The sequence below is a fragment of the Pelophylax lessonae genome, assembly GCF_965119305.1.
Source record: "Pelophylax lessonae genome assembly, chromosome: 4".
NCBI lineage: Eukaryota > Metazoa > Chordata > Amphibia > Anura > Ranidae > Pelophylax > Pelophylax lessonae.
In genome coordinates, this window is record NC_138771.1 from 443,117,846 (window position 1) to 443,137,119 (window position 19,274).

At 43.2% G+C, this 19,274-nt stretch overlaps 1 protein-coding gene across 1 annotated transcript in view; it reads left to right on the forward strand.

Moving 5' to 3' along the window:
* The window catches only part of DELE1 (DAP3 binding cell death enhancer 1), a 62,337-nt gene extending 50,020 nt beyond the window's left edge, over positions 1 to 12,317 (forward strand). Inside the window, exons 10-12 of the mRNA XM_082252658.1 lie at positions 676 to 768; positions 3,298 to 3,457; positions 11,343 to 12,317. Coding sequence (XP_082108784.1) covers positions 676 to 768; positions 3,298 to 3,457; positions 11,343 to 11,599 — 510 coding nt within the window. The 3' untranslated portion in view covers positions 11,600 to 12,317. The remainder of the gene's footprint in view (positions 1 to 675; positions 769 to 3,297; positions 3,458 to 11,342) is intronic.
* The last annotated feature ends 6,957 nt before the right edge of the window (positions 12,318 to 19,274 follow it).

Here is a 19,274-nt window from a genome sequence, read left to right on the forward strand (position 1 = left end):
CTTTCACTCTTCAAAACTCTTACCATAGGCAAGTATTTCACAGGTCAGATGGTGAGTGATAATGTTCTCCAAATCATCAGGCAAACTATCCAGACTAGCAGGCAGTGAATTTTCTTGTAAATCTTGTTCTGACTCCTGTTGCTGTATGGGGGTTGGTCTCTCTCCTATACCCCTCACACTCAGTGACAGATAGTGCCCAAAAAAAAGTGACAGATAGTGCCCAAAAAGGAATGGAACAGGCAATAGTGCATTACCTCTTAAACTACTTTATTAAAAAAAGTTAGAACACACAGTTAAGTTGAATAAATAGGCGAATGCAAATTCAAACGTGGCCGCTCTGCACCACGGACCACGGGTGGTGATGGCACAGGCTTCTCCCCCTGACGCGTTTCCCCTGATGAGGCATCAACTGGGAATGGAGAGATTCAAATTGTGCACCATTTATAATATCTGTGTATATTTATTCATTAGGTATTTTGTTCATTGTGTTTTCCCTTTTGGTTCAACACACATTGCTCACATCTAGCGCACGCATTTTTTGCACATCACACGTTTACTTTATCAAGGTTAAAATTTTGGTTGCTGCTGGAGATTAATTTTTGTTTGCGCACCTCATTCTTCAACATGATTTATATTTACTACATATAACAGTAATGTTGTTGGTGTTTTTTGCAGGCTCAAGCATATTTAGGAGTTTTCTACAGTAAAGCATCTCATTTTAATCCAGAGAAAGCAGCAAGATACTTCTGGATGGCAGCTGAGAATGGAGTAAGTCCTAAAGCATCGATCTTACAAAGAAAATATCTTAAACATCGAATTTATGTTTACGTTAAGGCTCCGTTCACATCTAGGCGTTTTTGGGGAGTTTTTCTGCTCTAGGATCAGCTCTCAAAACGCCCAACAAGACAAATCCTATTCATTTCAATGGCCCCTGTTCACATCTGAGGGTTTTGACGCTGTTTACAAAACGCCCAACGCTCAAAAAAGTACATGAGCTTCTTTTTGGGCAGATTACAGGCGTTTTCCATTGGTATCTATTCAATCAAAAAACGCCTGCACAAAAAACGCCTGTAAATCGCGGTAAAAAACGCGCGAAAACGCTACGCTCAGGTGTGAATGTAGCCAAAGGATAAGTCCAGTCAAGTTGTCATGCTTTCAAATCATGTCCGGTGCTGCTTAAAAAAAAGGCCAATCCAGATAAATAGCACTCTTCAGCTTATTGACCCCTTCATAAAGTTTTTATATTAAACAACCCCCAAACATTCTTTTGTCCACTTGAAACGGCAAAGTGGCTCTCCGGTGCCTAATCACATACCTAGAACCTCATCTGGCAGTTCGGGTAGGGGGCGCGCGTATGCCATCTGTGCTGTGATTAGACACAGCATAAGCCGATCAGCGGTTACCGGCCAATAAATGACCACCGGAAGCCACTGATCAGCGAGGAGGAAGACAGGACAGAGCTCTGTCCATGTAAACAGTACATACTGTAGCTCTGTCCCATCAGTGGGAATGTGGTGGTTTTTGTTTCCCTGCAAAGGGAATAAAAACCGTAAGATCCCTTAGTAAAAACAGCACACAGTACACACACAAACAATGGTTAGGCACACATTTAACCCTTTGATCGCCCTAGATTTTAACCCCTTCCCAGCCAATGTCAGTACAGTGACAGTGCATATTTTTAGCCCTGATCACTGTATTAGTGTCACTGATTTTCACAACGTGTCAGGCTGCCCCCCATACTATCACAGTCCCACTATAAGTTGCTGAACACCGCCATTGGTAGTATAAAATCCAGTATATATACCATAGTTTGTAACAAAAATTTGTAGCAGAATACATATTGACCTAAATTTGTGAAGAACTTTTATTTTAAAAAATGTTTTTTTTTGTTTTTTTTGTTTTATAGCAAAAAGCAAAACAAATTGCACTCTAGCTGCCAGCTGGCCATCCAACCCTCAGTAATGCTGTCTGGGTGCCAGACACCACATTTCAGAAGCTCTACGGAGACCTCAAAAGCTTAATTGGCCACAATCCCCTTCCATCATGTATTGCATTTTATCGATCACTTGGATAGTCCCCTTGACCCTTGGGGGTCAGTATTGACCACTTTTAGGAACCCTGGTTTAAATGATTGTTATCCCGATTGATAGCAATGCTTACAGTGTGCAAAATGAAAAAGCCCCTGTTGCATTGTGGTAGTAAGTTTTCTATTTACAGTAAAAGCTGTAAGTAGCTGAGGAACCACTGTTTTAGAACAGCCTAGCTATGTTCAGATGGCTGTATATATCCTGCATTAAAGCCATTACTCCTAAACACAAATACTTTCCCTTGTAATAAAGTGGACCTATACTAAAACTATAAGGTTATTTTAACAGTCCTGCAGGGGTGGATACATAAAGACAATAAAGAAGGGCAGAAATTCTTTTGGAATGTTACTTTAGGTTCCCTTAAGTGATGGCCAGATATCTGAAGGCCTAGACATGTTATGTGATCTCTACTAAAGACAAGGGTCAACCAATTTGTACTCTTATTCTACCCTTCAACAGAGATCACATAACCAAATATCTTGACAATAGCTTTATGTACATTGTATGTATGAGTCCATTCTGACGTTAAAGGGAGTGCATTTCACAGAGTGGTTCCTTACTACCTCTTCTGGAGTACCCTGCTGACACTGTCCACACCTTCTCTCCTCAGCAAGCCATGTGCTGAGCGGGCATCTGTGTGGGTGCACTCCCCAGCCAAGCTGTGTGCATCCATAGACACACATGACACCTGTAAGCCCAGCCCCCTCTCACTCCTCACAGGAGTTTGACTGACAGCAGCGGGAGCCTATGACTCCTGCAGATGCCTGTGTCCCCTATGAGACCAGGAATTAAAGAAATAGTGCTGCAGCCGGTACATCTCTGGAGAGATGAGACAAGCCAGAAAAGTGTTTAGGGATGGCGGGGGGGGGGAGAGAGAAAAGTTAGGGGTATGTTTTTTAACTTAATGTATAGCAGGCATTAGGGTAAAAAAAATTTAGACTTTAGAACCACTTTAAAGAGTTACACGTGTGCAGAGGATAAATCAAGCTGCCTGTGAGCTGTTAATAGTGAACAAACTGAAGATTTTTCTGTGATATTTCAAGAACAGTGTGTTTATAGTGTTGTAAAATAATGGTTTCTGTAATGTATGATTCTTTAAAAGGCTTAACAGTTAATGCACACGGTTGTACAGTTTCAGAATTCATTTCTACTGGTAGACTTTCTGCTGCTTAATGACTAATATTTCAACTTATTTTTGTGTATCTGTTAGGATGTTCAAAGCCGCTATCATCTGGGAGTCTGCTATGAAAGAGGATTTGGAGTTCCAGTGAGCAGACTGGAAGCGCTCAGACATTATGAAAAGGCTGCAAAATCAGGACATGAGCCAGCTCAGCAGAAATTACTGGAGATGCAGCAGCTTCAGGCTCAAGGTGAGGACATGCATAGTTGGCAGTTATTAAGAAACATGTAGGTATCAAATTTAACAGTTATACAACCATTTTAAGTACACTTTTATGTGTATTTGTTGTACTTAAGAAAGAAAGAAAACAATATATATGTCTGTCTTAAAATGAATAATCTGAGCTCAAATCTAACAATAATTCATCCTGATCTCTTGGACAAAAGGGCATACTGCGAAGCATTTCACCTGCCTTTCAAGTACACTCCTGGTAGGGGAACCATGAAAGTCCGTAAGCTTAGGGCATCTAACCCAGTCCGGGACTTTGCAGGAAATGTTCAGGGCAGCACAAAGCAAACCAGCGACTGGGTGCTGGTGTGTCCTGAGCCCACACCTGTTCACCCCCATAATAATGCAGGTGTTCAGTGGACGGCAGGGAAAGTGTAGAGATTACCCCATTCAAATTCCAAAATTCACATGGAATCCACAAGGTCAGTTATTGCCTCTCTGATCTAGGTGGGAGAGATGGCATATGTAGACACCCAAAATGCCTATGTGCATATTCTCATTTATCCTCCTCAGCTCACCTCAGGAAACTCACTGTCCAGTAATCTCTGCTGTCCACATACCAGGAGTGGAGAACAGGAAGGTGGAATAACTCAGATCCCACCACCTGGACCAAGGGGAATGGGCCCTTGACATCTTCAACCTGCAGCCCCTGTAAAATGACAAACTTCATTGCTCAAATATTCCCATAGGTGATGCTTTAAATGCCCCTACAGATCATCAAATTTGGCTACATTCACACCGGCAATTAAAGGATAAGTTCTTTTGGGAACATGTTACATGTTTCACCCGATGCTGCTGCCCGCTGCCACCCACCCTGGCAACAGTATAGGGAGAAGTTCCCCATACTAGCTGCCACCATTTCAAAGCGGGGGACAGGTTCTCTTTATGAAGATATCAGGGGTCTATTAGATTCCTAATGTCTCTTGTGCTTTTCAGACTATCAAGCACAGGGCTCGGCATTTAAGCCAGACTTTTTACAGCTCTGAACCCAGAAATGCTCAGAGCTTAGCGTTTTCAGGTTCAATGATCAATTTGCAGATCGGGGCGTCGACATTCCCTAATCTGCTTAGGTTTGCCACCCTGACACCGTATACCATGCTATGCCAGATGAAGCGACAGCACTTCATTACTGTAAAAATAATTGGGCAGCTTTACAGCCACCTGGATAATTTTTACATGAAAGCCTAGAGACTGCAGAAAGAAATAATGCCAAGCTCACAGTTGCTGCAGCTGTGAACTTTTTTCACCTATTGACTACAAGTGGTTTCCGATCTCTTATCTTGCCTGCTAGGTTGTCCTCAAAAACATGCTCATAGGCCCAGTGAATCCAACATCCTGCTGTGGTCTGCTGATCCTCTGCTGCAGGCCGGATCCCACATCACCATCTTGCTTTCTCATATCAGGAGCCACCTATCTCTCTCTGGTTCAGGAAGTCGACCCCCTGATGATGCACCACAGGTTCGCCCTCCGTCCACTTAGTTGAAGCTGATGCCCCTTAAGTTCTGTGACATACATATTCCAGGAGGCTTCAGGAGCTGAGGATACCTCAATCTAGCCTAGGAAAGAATAGTGGCCGTGGGCGGTTAGATCATAAAAATAAGGAAAAAAAATGTTATTCTGTTTAAAGTGCAGAGCAGAGGGTTGCAGTGGTCTGCACAGGTTTTATGTGAACGTCTGCATCTCATAATGGACGCAGACAATTTCTGCCCTAACAGAATTCTGACTGTGGAGGACTTATTGATGTTTAATGATCCTGTGGACAAAAATCCAGAAGCCCTTTCCTGGATCTTAATTCTCCCTCGGGAGCCCTGTCCTGCACTTTCTCCCTGCTGTGTTGTCCATCTGCTAGAAGGTAAGCATCTGGTCCAAATATACAGTACTGTGCAAAAGCTTTGGGCAGGTGTGAAAAAAAATTGTAAATAAGGAATGCTTTCAGAAATAGAAGTATTAATAGTTTATTTTTTCAAACAACAAAATGGAAACTAAATGAACAGAATTAAAATCTAAATCAAATCAATATTTGATGTGATCACCTATTGCCTTTAAAACCGCATCAGTTCTTCTAATCTAGGTATATTTGCATACAGTTTTTTTAAGGCGCTTGCCAGATAGGTAGATGTATGCTCCCTTTAAATCCTTCTGTCTCTTCATGTAATCCCAGACAGACTCGATAATATTGAGATCAGAGCTCTGTGGGGGTCAAACCATCACTTCCAGCACTCAGCATCGAGTCTGTCTGGGATTCCATGAACAGACAGAAAGGTGTGAGCTAGCCTACATCCACAGAAGATCTGTGGTTAGTTCTCCAAGATGTTTTGAACAACCTACCTGCCATGTTCCTTCAAAAACTGTGTTCAAGTGTTCTTGGAATTGATGCTGGTTTGAAGCCAAAATGTAGTCACACTACATATCGATTTGATTTTGATTTTTCTTCCTTTCGCTCAGTTTGCATTTTGTAAATTGATAAAAATATACAATTAAAATATATTTCTCTTTCGTTCATTGACAGACACAGGTCCTGGTGTTCATACCCATTGGGTTATACTGCCCCTAAAATTCTGGCTACACCCATGAGCAGTCCAAGGGGGTATACTCCCTCTCTCTGCTATAGCCACTCAGTTTTTTTTTTTTTGCCTAGTGCTGGGATCTTTGGTCCTGGCAACATTTTTTAGATAGGAAATTTTTTTCCTCCTGGATTTTTCCTGTGAGATCTACAATCAACTGCCGGACTGGGGAACAGGCTGGATAACTAGATCCAGTGGTCAGGAGCGGTGCCCGTCTGGTTCCTGGTATGGTGAGTAGCTGTCCCCCCTCTCCCTTGGAGGGTTTTGGGGTGGACGTGGGCCACTCCTTGTGACGGTGGGACCCCCAGGTTCCCCTCGTAACTGCAGGCACCCCCCCCCTTGCCGAGCCCCTCATCCTGCTCCCTCCCACCTTCCACAGACGCTGAGGCTGTTTGGGTGGTCTGGACAATTTCCAGGGGTGGGGGCAGGGCGCTGACTGACGATGGGGGCCGGAAGGTGTCCCTGTATGCCTCGTTGTGCTGCAATTTTGTTGTAGCCTGTGTGTTAATACAGGGTGGCCATGTTTGTGTAGTCTGGTGGCCATTTTTCTGTGGTTTGCCATTAAAAATAACGACAGCCATGACAGTGGAGCCCTGTGTGCAATTTCGGTGGTGGAAGCCCCTCCTCAGCCTCTGGTGCTGACTCCTGATCGCCGCACGCGTAGTTCAGATTATCCTGGTGGCTGCAGGTGTTTGTCTCTGTGGGTATTAAGTCTGGTGGGGTCTTCTCCCTCTCTGCTGAGGATTGCTTGATGCTTTGTGCCTGGCGACCGGGTGGTGCTGTCAGCGCGGTGGGGGTTGTCCCTTAGCAGTGTTTTACCCTTTTTTTTGTGGGGTCCCCCTGGGGACTCATGGAGTCCTTGGAGCATATTTCCCCACCTGGTCTCCTCTCTGAGGCTGCGGAGTGTTCCGGGTCCCAAGCATCCATCCACGCACTGACGGTGGTCCTGGAGTCCCAGGTGGAGGTGGCTTGCGGGCGACGGGCTAGCAATAATTGCCCCCCGCCTTCCCCTGCCTCATCTGTCTCATCAGATCCTGAATCTGATTTGGCCACCGCGGACATGGGTCACCCTGCTGGGTCTGCAACCACACGCCTGAAATCCATCCTGTGATAGTGAGGATGATTCCTGCACGTCTGTGACCGTGCACGAAAAGGCACTGGTTAATGCACTTGTTGTATCTGTGCTTGAGACCCTGAAGATGGAGGACGCAGCTGAAGCTGTGACAGAGGCACAGGTACCCTTTGGCACTCACAAGCCATCCAAAGCAGCAAAGGTGTTTCCTTTCCCTGCCTATTTTGACAGAATTGTGGCTAAAGAGTGGGGAAAACCAAAGTGACCCAGTGGGGTCTTTGAGCGATTTACTAGGCGTTACCCCTATGAGGAGACCCTTCTTAAGAAGTGGACTGTGCTACCGGTGGTGGACCCTCCTGTTTCCAGAATAAACAAGGCAACCATGATTCTGGTTAAAGAGTCCCCGGCCTTTAAGGATCTGGCTGACCGGAAGGCGGAGGCTGTGGCCGCTATATGTACACTCTGGCTGGTTCGGTAATGAGGCCAATATTCTCTTCCTTAGTGTCGCAAACTCTGACCAAGTGTGGTAAGCTCATAGGCTGTGACCTGGAGGGGGAACAGCTCCCCCCCCCCCCCCGCCAGCTGGTCCAGGGGCTGCAGTTTATCTGTGATACCTCTTTGGATGCGGCTCCCCTGATGGCTCGCCTCTCTGTTTTGGCGGTGGTCCATTGGCTTGCCTTTTGACTCAAGTGCTGGTCTGTGAATCAGACTTCAAAAAAAGGGTTTGACTTGATCTTCCTTTCCAAGGAGATCGCCTGTTCAGAGCTACCCTGGATGACATCATTAAAGGTCTCACAGGGGGAAAGAGTAATTTTCTTCCGCAGGCTTCTTAGGGCAAGGGCCCTCCTCAGCTCATAAGAAGTTTTTTTGTCCCTCAGGGTCGACTAATAAGGGCTCGAAGCCTTTCAGGGCCTCTTCAGAAGCATCCAAACGAGCCTAGTCTGGCAAGCCAAGATCGGTTTCTCCAGACCCATGGACAAGGCTCCTTCAACATGAAGGTGCACCCTCACCCGTATCGGGGCAGGGGGGACATCTTCGCTGGTTTCCGGACCCGTGGACTTTCCTAGTGCAAGACAAGTGGGTCGAAGAAAGTCATTCGGTCCAGCTACAAGATTGAGTGTTCCTTCAAGGGGTGATTGTCCCGGTTCCAAGTTCTGAACTTTTTCATGGTTTTTACTCAAACCTGTTCACAGTCCCCAGGAAGGAAGGCAAAGTGTGTCCAATTATGGACCTCAAGGCGCTAAACTGCTTTGTGCGTGTTATGGGATAGATCATAGAAATGAATTATAAAAGCATATCGAGATGGTACATAATGCCGGAAAAAGCACATAAACAATATTCAGAGAAAACAGACTTGTGTTTGGAGGGGATGTAAAATATGGGTATACAGCACAGTACAGCAATATATCAAGGAAATAACAGCAGAAAACATCATGATGACCCATGGATGTGTTTATTTCATAAAACAAAAAATCATATAGACAGAAAAAAATTGGTTTAACTGATTTGAATATATACATAATATGCAGTATTTGGGCAGTGGAGTGGAAGAACAGGTTGAGAATTTTACAAATAAATGGAGGAAATGGGTAGAGCTTAAAAAACGAATAAATATCTGGAAGAATCGATAGAATAAGGGGCAGTAGGAGTAAATGTATAAGACAAAGAAGTGAAACACAACAATAGGAATAAGTAGTAGAAGTTGGGAGGGAAGGAGGAGGGTAGGGGAGAGGGGTAAAGGGTACATTGAAAAATTTTGTATGTTAAAAGGAATATTGAATAATGTTGATTGTTTGTATTTTTGGATTGAAATTAATAAAATTCATATATATAAAAAAAAAAAACTGTGTCTGGATCATTGGACAGATCGTCTTCAGGTTTGTCCAGTGCGCATTTAATCGGACAATGCCACGGCCATCACTTATGTCAATCATCAACGGGGCACAAGTAATGTCCTGGCGGCTCTGGAGGTAGCCGGCATTCTAAGGTGAGCAGAACGGTTTGTTTCCAGCCCTCTCCACCGTACACATTCCCGGGGTGGAAAATTGGCAGGCGGATTATCTTGAACCACGGGGAGTGGTCCCTTCACCCGGAGATGTTTCATCAGCTACGTCTCCGGTGGGGTACCCCCGAGGTGGATTTGTTGGCGTCTTGGCTCAACAGAAAGGTGCAGAGGTTTGTGGCTTGGTCAAGGGATCCCCTCTGTGAAGTCGTTATTCTGACACTGCTTGTTGCAAAACTGAGTGGCTATAGCAGAGAGAGAGGGAGTATACCCCCTATGACTGCCCATGGGTGTAGACAGAATTTTTATCTGCCTAGTGTCCTACTCCTGTAGGGGGCAGTATAACCCAATGGTTATGAATACCAGGAGCTGTGTCCGTCAATGAACATCAGAGAAATTGATTTTACGGTAAGTCAAAAATCCCATTATTTTTTAAAGCATTCCTACTTTAAAGTATTTCTTCACACCTGACTAAAATCTTTGAACAGTACTGTATGTCTAGGGAAATGGGATCTGTCCTAATCAATCCTTTAATCCTCCAACTGGAGTTCACATCTGTGGCCTTCCGCTACTATGTTGACAAGCTAGTGGATATTATATGCCTAATATGCAGAATGGGTCACCTCTCTGTACACATGCGCCAGACCCTTTGGCCCTCATATAAGTCTGGACCATCAATGTAAGAAGCGCTTATGTGTATGTCCTGCGATTAGGAACACCTCTTTGTCTTTTCACTGGACTTATCAAGTCCAAGTCAAGACTGTTCAAACTCCGCTGAGGTTCAGGTGGATTCTGGAGTATCCAGACCTCCTCCTGGATACTGCCCTGTTCAGGGTTTTTCTACTACATGAAAAACTCCTCACTTTGCGCAGACAATGACTCTAATCATCCCAGAGCGTTGATGTTGCAGGACATACTACAGCTAGTGGTTGTATGTACTAACAATATTCATTTTACTGATTTAACCTGAGGATAATGTCCCTGTGATTTTATACACATTTTTCTTAATGTTTCAAATAGCAAAAATGTGCCCATTTAAGTATGGGCAGGGTTGAGGAAATTCCATAGAATACTGTGGAACAGTTTTCATGGGCAATATGTGCAGGAGAGTATAATTATGGCCAATGTACAGAATATGTAAGATAGAGAATAGACAGATTGATTCCACACTGCTTTTGTCTCCTCCTGATCCCAGGGATATTCAGACTCCAGTAAATGCCTACACTCCCTCTCATTTCTGCTTCGAGGATACATATTCACAATGCAAAATATTTCTTCTACCAAACAAATTGTATCAAAGACCAGTGCCACAGCTGTTCCCATGTAACTACTCATCTGAACGGTCACAAATAGAGTCTCGGACTGACTCAGCATTTATATCGAGTTTTAGCTGCACACAAACTGGCTGCTTAGTCACCTCTGATTGTAGCAAACTATCTGCCTTGAGAATGTTGCCTTACTGGATTAAATTACTTCTATTTCAGGCAGCAACACGAACATCACATTTGCATTTTTTTTTTATATTCAGCCACAAATTTTATTTTATTTTAAAGAATTTAGTTTTTCACTGATATATGTACTCTTCTCAAATTACAATTCTAATTATAATCATTGTGAGAAATTTACATATAAACGTAAGTTTGTTTCCTCCATGTTCTGAAAAAAAATACAGATTGTTCATCATCCCAATCAAAATATTTGTAGGCATTTTTTAAACCCACCCAAAGATGGATACAAGTTCTGCCGGTTCAGCAGGGACCAGAGGTTTGAGAGGAGTTACCTAGTGATGAAATCCTCGGGAACAGGAATGTTTAAAAATTGGAGGATTCCTCTGTCTGCCTTGAATGTGTGGATGAGGGAATCCGGTCTGATCTATGGCCAGCTTTAGTTTTCAGTTCAACTTCAATAAAATAAAGCGTAAGTAAACTGAAACTTCTCACAACTGGGTCATAGGTATGATCAGAATGTTGAATTCATGAAATGACTGGTTTGAAAGTCTTTGTTTAGACCAGAAATCTATAAAGCTCCTTGGATAACATGTCATTGGTACAAAAACACACAGTTGATTTTATGGCCTAAAGCTTCTCTTCAGATGTGAGTCTTTCACTGTAGGCTCTTCCTGTTGCTGCAGTATTTCACAATACTTCCTCTGCTTCAATGTCATTGTTGTCTGCTGTATATTGAAGTTATTAATGTATTTCCTCTGCAGATCTAAGCTCTCCCCTGAACAGTCTTCGAGCTGCAGCCTCCAGCCCCTGTCTTCCTGTTTTGGAGCGAACAAACTTCTGGACAAAAGCCACCTACTCTGCAAGCAGCACAAACAGCCTGGGCCTACCTCATTCAATGAGCACTGGAGACCTATTGGGGATGTCCCCTGCTAATAGTGGTAGCTACATCCTGCCACCCATCCATGTTAATGCAATGATGCCTCCAATGGCCTCTCTCAGAGCTATCGGGGTTGGATGAATCTCCCTGCATTTGAAAGCACTTAGATATTGCATCTAAAAGAAGGTGATAAAGTTGAGTCTGTGGTTTTAATACTGCAGACACATTTTAATGCTATTTTTTTACTGACATAACTGAAGAGGATATAATGCCTGCTTTCCTATGCAAAACACTGCCCATGTGGGTTTTAGATTACAACTGTATGATTACAATGGTACTGTTAAATGTCTACGAGGATGCTAATGGGCTGGATTGAGCTTAATGAAACTAGAGCACTGCAATAACAAGTATGTTATGTACCTCACCAATTGCAGAAGGCATTGCTGCAGATATAAATGGTTCCATATTAACATAATTATCTTGTTTGATCAGACCTAGAACATCAGTTATGATCAAGTGCAATATAAAGACCAATCCATGAACTTGGTCACATAAACAATTGTGCAGTCAAGTAGTGAATAAATGCAATATGTTTTACACGGTTAGTAAAGAATCTGCTTGTCAACTGATCTGCACCATTATGACAGAATAAAGCGCCTACAATATAACCACACTAAAAATGTATGGGTTTTTGATATCTAAATTGCATTCTATTGTCCCAGAATAGCCTAGAAGAGCTTTAAAAGCATTAGGCAAAATAGGTCTCATTCATACTTGCTAACAAATAGGACTTTTGGCCCTAGAATCCAACTGTCGCAAGTTTGCTTTTTGCCATGATATTGGCATAAGCATTTGTGCTCAGACCTGTTTGCTCTTTGCCACAGAGAAGCAAAGGACAAACAATTAATAAGATGTGGGGACTAATGTGTTCTACAAAGCTACTGGAGACTTGATAATCCTGTTTAGACATCATATCAGGCCAGAACTTAACATGTTAGAAAATTCATGCATCATGTCCTGTCAGCCAAAAAAGATCATCCTCCAAACCATGCTATGTACAATTAAGAGTAGAAGATGGAAGTAGTGGCACTCCAGTACAAAAGCAAGCTTCTTTTTGTTTTTTTCTTTCCAAAAATGATTAACTTCTTTTTGATTAAATCTGTACAGATAAAAAGACAAAGACGCACAGCTCTAGGACAGCCAGTAAACGCGTTTCACACATCAGTGCTTATTTATTACAGTGTTTATTCAGTACTGAATAAGCACTGATGTGTGAAAAGCATTTACTGACTGTCCTGGTGTGTCTTTTTACCTGTACGGATTTAATCAATAAAGAAGCTTGGCTTTGTACTTAGTTGCAGTTGCAGACCGAGCTGGCACCTAGGTACCTTCAGTGATTGTGGATCTCATGCGGGTTAGCCTTGAAGCGGTGTGTACCTTGTGTGTTCTTTGTTCTTGTTTGCCACTCTCATCAACATGGCAATCACAGAGTTTATCAGCTGTGTAAGGAATCTCAATGTGGAGCTCACATGAAGAACAGGAAAATGCACTGTATAATATGATCTCAGCAAGGATGACCAACTTGATTTTAATTCTCTTTTCACATTTATTAAAAATTAAGGATCCCTGAAAAATCATTTCATCTGTTGTATCCATCTTTCCCTGGGGACACCGGTGCTATATTTTAGGCTTGTTTATTAAAAGAATTGAATAATTTTGTTTGAAGTTCACTGTTTAAAAGATCAAAGAGCCTGTGCTATCAGTTTTCTTGCATAAAAACAACTGCCAACTGTAATTTATAGGTCTTCATGTAAATGCTTAAAAGAAAACTATAATGTACAGTAAATATAGAATTTGTGTTCAATAAATTAGGGTATAACTACGTTTTTAGAGAATTGCTGTTCAATATTTTCAGAATTCTTTCAGAATAGAATGTCACTCCCAGTTATGGCTAGCTATATAACATCAGTGTAGTCCGCAACCCAGATACATTCTGTCAGACTGAGCAGATTCCTGGATTCACACAGATTCAAGAACATAGAAGCGCAGTCTCTGTGAATCATACCAATTTACTTGGCTAGGCTACCACCTAATCACAATTGGCACACAACAAAGTTTTAAAATGCTGATCAATTGCTTGACGTACATTAGGCTGATTGTGGTAATTTATAAAACGTTAAAATGACAATAGATTTATTTTAAAGAACTAGATCGAACTTTGTTTTTAGATGGGGGGTGTTGCTCTGGTTTCACTAATTTGAGTCACAGAACAAGTATGTTCTAATCAGTTGTTTCCGGAACAATGACTAAAAGTATTTCTACCAAAAACACCCCTACAACTATTTCTCGAAGGTGTTTATTAATGGCAGGCACATATTTCTCCCAGGACAGATTTCCTTTGATTGAAAGCAGTAAGCTTCTCCTTAGCCTGAAATAGCGGCCTGTAAAACAATATTTATATTCAACCGTAAATCAAATATATGTAGAAACCAAAAATGTCCGAACCGCTGTATAAGTACACATCGCTATAAAAAGGCCCAAATCCAGGAGTTGCAAAGACAAAAAAGCTTACAGTGGGGCCCCCTGCACTTCAAGGGTTAAATGGTTGTTAAGTCTAGGGGGTAGAGGAATGAGGTGTAACACATCCTCTCTGACAGGCTTCAGCGACTTCCAATGCTCCTCGATGGCTCCTGGCTGCCTTCACATACTGTATATTTGCAATATTTGCTTTGTGGGTGCCATTCAGAATATACACATTGTTAAGCATCATGGTCTCCCCATCCCTGAACCCGTCTGGCCTGCTATATTAGATGCCTTCCCCCTCTCACCAGCGCTCATAATCTTTTTATGAATAGATGTGTGAAAGAGCAGATGCAAGGGATAAAGATGTTCATCTTAATCGTACAGTACAGGATATAGGGCTTGTATTCTTAGACCATAGGTTATTTTCAGCTACTGTACTTTCAGGTGATTGGTTCAGGTAACACTGCCAGAAAACTTGCTAGGGCAACCCCAGAGCACACCATGTAACCCCTGCCACTCCATTAAACTCCAGTGTTTTCATGTTATTGGGAAACTTTTGTCAATATTTGACTGCTTACTGTCCTGGGCTGCCTAGCAGTTTTCTGAATCCGTTACCCTTGGTGTGTACCTTTTCGGGACCGTACCCAGAACCAACTGTATGGGGCTAGCCTGTAGTGCATGCTTCAGGCACTGGAACCTGCATTAGGTGCTCACCTTGACACCAAGTGCTTGTGTGTAGTTAGTCACAAGAGGCTGTACAGTACAAGGCTGTAGTCCATTTCTGTGGTTCCCAGACCCTGAAGGCCCCTTAGGAGGTATGCCACCGTGGCGGGCAAAGCTTGTTCTTCCAATGTTTCCAACATTGTAGATATGGTCTAATAGTTTCCCTGTATATTTACACAGGTTTCTGGCTTTTATTAACACAATCTGCCTGCCATTTTGTTTTTAATGTTTCTCGGAATGAACATTTTTTTTTCCTCCTGTCCAAACATAGTCCCTAAAGGATGAGGTAACTGTGTCACACCTTCTGGAGGACACCTTCCAACACACCTTTTCTGCCAAAGATTCACTTCTGCACTCTTTCTGCCATTTTCTACAGACACAGCCACAAGAATACAGTTGGTGGCAGGGTTATTGTGGCAGCAGCTCCTATATCTGGACACACACAACACCAGCTGTTCCGCACTCCACAACCCTGACCACCCCACTGAGGATCCCCTCCCTTCGCAATAGAAGATCACAGCCACAAGGGAGCTGGGACAAAAAGGCTGAATAGCATGAAAAAATAAAATCCTGATCACTTCCCCAGAGTAGTAGTACAATGTTAATATGGTAACATTATATTGCTCTGGTCACAGTGTGTAAAATAAAATTGTAAAAAGAAAAAAAAAATTATGACAAAAGATTGCAACCTCAAAAAACCCACCATGCCTCTTACTTAATACCTTGGACTGCCTACTTTCCAAAAAGGAGTCATTTTAGGCAAAGTCATAGGATGGGTTATATTTCAATGCCACTGACCACCAATGTGGGGGTTAATAATACTAATACCTGTGCTAGCGGGTATTATTGCGTCCATTGACTTCTATGCCATCCTCTGATGCCTTTTTTGGGGATTATGTATGTGTCCTCTGATACCTGTGTTGGGGGTTATGTATGTGTCCACTGATACCTGTGTTGGGGGGTTATTTATGTGTCCTCTGATACCTGCATTGGGCTTATTATGGCGTCTGGCACAAATGCTGGGGGTTATTAATCCATCCTCTGACATCACTGCTGGGGTTTATTAACACGTCCTCTGATACCTGAGGTTATTATGGCTTCCACTGGCACCAATGCTTTCAGGTATTATGGCGTCCACTGACACTGCTGGGGGTTATAATTACGGTCACTTACATCTATGCTGGGGGTAATACTAATTTGTGTTTAGGGGCGGGGCAGGAGTTGGGTGGGGCAACTGGTGGCGAGTAACTCTTAAGGCCTGGCTAGTAGCCCAGGACTTGAAATTTTGAGCCCTGCCAAAGTTTGTGGACTTTATAACTTTCCTACAGACTAACTAATATACGCTGATTTGGGTTATATTCACCCAAAGAAATGTAATAGAATACATTTTGGGCTTACTTTATGAAGAACAATTATTTAATTGCACAATTTTAGAACAGAAACTATAAGAAAAACGGATTGTTTTGTTTTTTTTTTTTAAACATTTTCAGTCTTTTTTTTTGTTTAGCAAAAAATAAAAAACACAGGAGATGATTAAATACCACCAAAAGAAAGCTCTAGTTGTGTGAACAAAATTACAAAAATTTAATTGGGGTGTTGCATGACCGCGCAGTTGTCATTGAAAGTGTGAGCGCACTGAAAGATGAAAATTGGCCTGGGAAGGAAGGGGGTAACAGTTCCCTATACTGAAGTGGTTAAAAATACAAGGCCTGTATCCTGTACTGTACACCAAGATAGGGGATTTACAGGTAAGTTAAAATCCCTATTTTTCCACTGTTTGGCACATTAGCTGCCCTTTCAAATCTGCCCATGTTATCGTAGTGTGCTACTGCTCACAGATCTGGGAACTGAAGTTTGTAAGGAAGAAAATACAGGGTCATTATCTCTTTGATAATATCACACCACAACTGAATATTTTCTTTTTTCTTTATGCAGAGGATTCCTAAAATCTGACTTGTATCTTTGTGCAGACTTCTGGGAAAATCAGCAATTGTATATGCTATTTTTCTTTTCTTGCTTTTTCCTCCCTGATTGTAGTAAAAAGCTACAAAGAGTTAAGAGCTCCCAGTAGTACTTTGGGTTAAGACACTCAGTAGTTTTTTATTCTTTTTAAATAGACACACCTAGTGTAAATTTGCATAAGCCTAGGTTCACACGAATCTGGTGCGGGATTCTCAGAAATTCCTGTGCACTTACCGCACTGCATCACAATTGCATTCCGTTCATGCAAACCACTGCACGTGTCAATGTTACATTAACAACCTGAAATAGCTTTCAAAACACATGGGTTGTGAACACCCATGCGTTACTATGTCAGTGCGGCGAAAAGAAGGGTCCTGCAACGTTTTGGTGCAGATGCAGTGCAATTTGAGCCATACAAGGTTAATGGGCTCAAAGTGCACGGCAAAGAATTGCATGTGATTTGAACAGGAATGCGGTGCGATTCCCCACACTGCATCAGTGTAAACCTAATCTAAAGGAGTAAAACATCTAGCACTTAAAAACTCTTCACTGGACACCTAGTTTTTTACTTCACAAGTCCACAAAAAAGCCAGCTTTTGTAACCATGATCGGAACACCGAAAACTTTTTTTATGTAGTTGTGAATTATTGTATCCGAAAAACTTAATGTTCTTGAAAACATTTTCTTTTAAACGTGACCACTATACAATTTTGAAAAGTACTTATTGGCAGCCATACACAAACACAACTTTATATTCTTGTGTTGTAGGCTACGCTACTGATCTTTTGTCTTTTTATTTTTATATCGTTTGTGTAAAGAGCCACAACGCTGACTGTTATCTATGCGTTTTATTGTATATGCACAATTACTGAATGTGTTGTTATGGATTGCTGAGAGTAACTGTTTGAAGTGTTCCAAAAAACCTACAGATAACAAGTGAAAGGATTGATACAACCTGTAATAAGCTTTATGACGGAATTGTCACTTTCTGTTTGGTTTGTTTTGCTATTTTATTGAGTTAGTCATTTTGTTTGTGCCTTTGTTAAATGTATGGAATATTCACAGGTGTTATAATAAATGTAATTTGCCAAAGGTATGCATCTTTGTCCAATTATTTTTTTCTATCCTAGATCTGTTCCTGTTTTAACACAGAGGAACCCTTGAAATAATGTTAAAGTATACCTAAAGGCAAGGTTTTGGATAGAGTAATGAGGAGTTCGAACACCTGTCGGTTTTTTTTTTCTTTGCTGTCGGTGCCCCTGTCGAGGAGAGTCATCCTCTCTATTTGCCATGTTTACCATTATCAGTAAAAGTAAAAAAAAAATTCTCTTTCGTTCATTGACGGACCATTGGGTTATGCTGCCACCCTACAGAAGTAGAACACTAGGCAGAAAGAACTTCTGGCTACACCCATGGGTAGTCCCAGGGGGTATACTCCCTCTTCCTGCAATAGTCACTCAGTTTTTTTCTGCCTAGTCAGGCGTAAGGACCTAGTTCCTTGCTGGGAACTTTGGTCCTGGCAATTTTTTTTAGATAAAACATTTTTTTCTCCTGGATTTTTCCTGTGAGATCTATCAACTGCCGGACTGGGCGATGGGCTGGATAATCTAGATCCAGTGGTCACCCCAGTCTGGCCAGCGAGCGCGTGCAGGCCTCAGATCAGCACTAGGTTGGCTGCGACGTAGCCCTACTGGACAGGGGCTGGCCCTGGGAGTTAGACGTCTTGCGAGGTCGCATACAACCTGGCCTCAGCCTGAGTCGCAGCATTCCTCTTACAGGGTTTTGGGGTGGACGTGGGCCACTCCTTGGGACGGTCGGTCCCCCGGGTTCCCCTCCTTCCTGCAGACATCCCCCTCTTGCCAGGTCTCTCATCCTGTCCCCCCCCCCCGCATGTGCTGGGGATGTATTTTCTGGGTGGTCTGGCCACTTTCCTGGGGTGGGGGCAGGGTGCTAACTGGCGATGGGGGCCAGGGTGGTGCGCCGCCGGCGACCGGACGATCGATTGTGCGCGGGGGGGGTTTACCTGGTGGGGGCTCCTGCCAGGGACCCCCCCCCCCCATCCTGCCTGGATCTGTCCTGAGGCCTAGCCTCCCAATTCTGGGTCCCTGTATGCCTCGTGGTGTCGTCATTTTGTTGTAGCCTGTGCATTCCTAGACACGGCGGCCATGTTTGTGTGGTCCGGTGGCCATTTTCTTGCGGTTTGCCATTGCAAATAGCAGAGGCCATGAAAGTGGAGTCCTATGGCCGGCGATTTCGGCAGTGGGAGCCCCTCCTTGCTCCTTGGTGCTGACTCCTGGATCATTTAGCTTCCTGATCGTCGCACGTGTAGTGCAGATTCTCCTGGTGGTTGCAGGTGCCTGTGTCGCCGGGTGATGAATCTGGTGGGGTCCTCTCCCTCTCCTGGGGATCGCTCCGTACCTTGTGCTTGGCGACGGGGTGGTGCTGCCAGCGTGGTAGGGGTTGTCCCTTAGCAGTGTGTTACACTTATTTTGTGGGGTCCCCCTGGTGACTCATGGAGTCTTTGGAGCACGTTTCCCCACCTGATCCCCTCTCTGAGGCTGCGGGGCCCTCCGGGTCCCAACCATCCATCCATGCACTGACGGCGGTC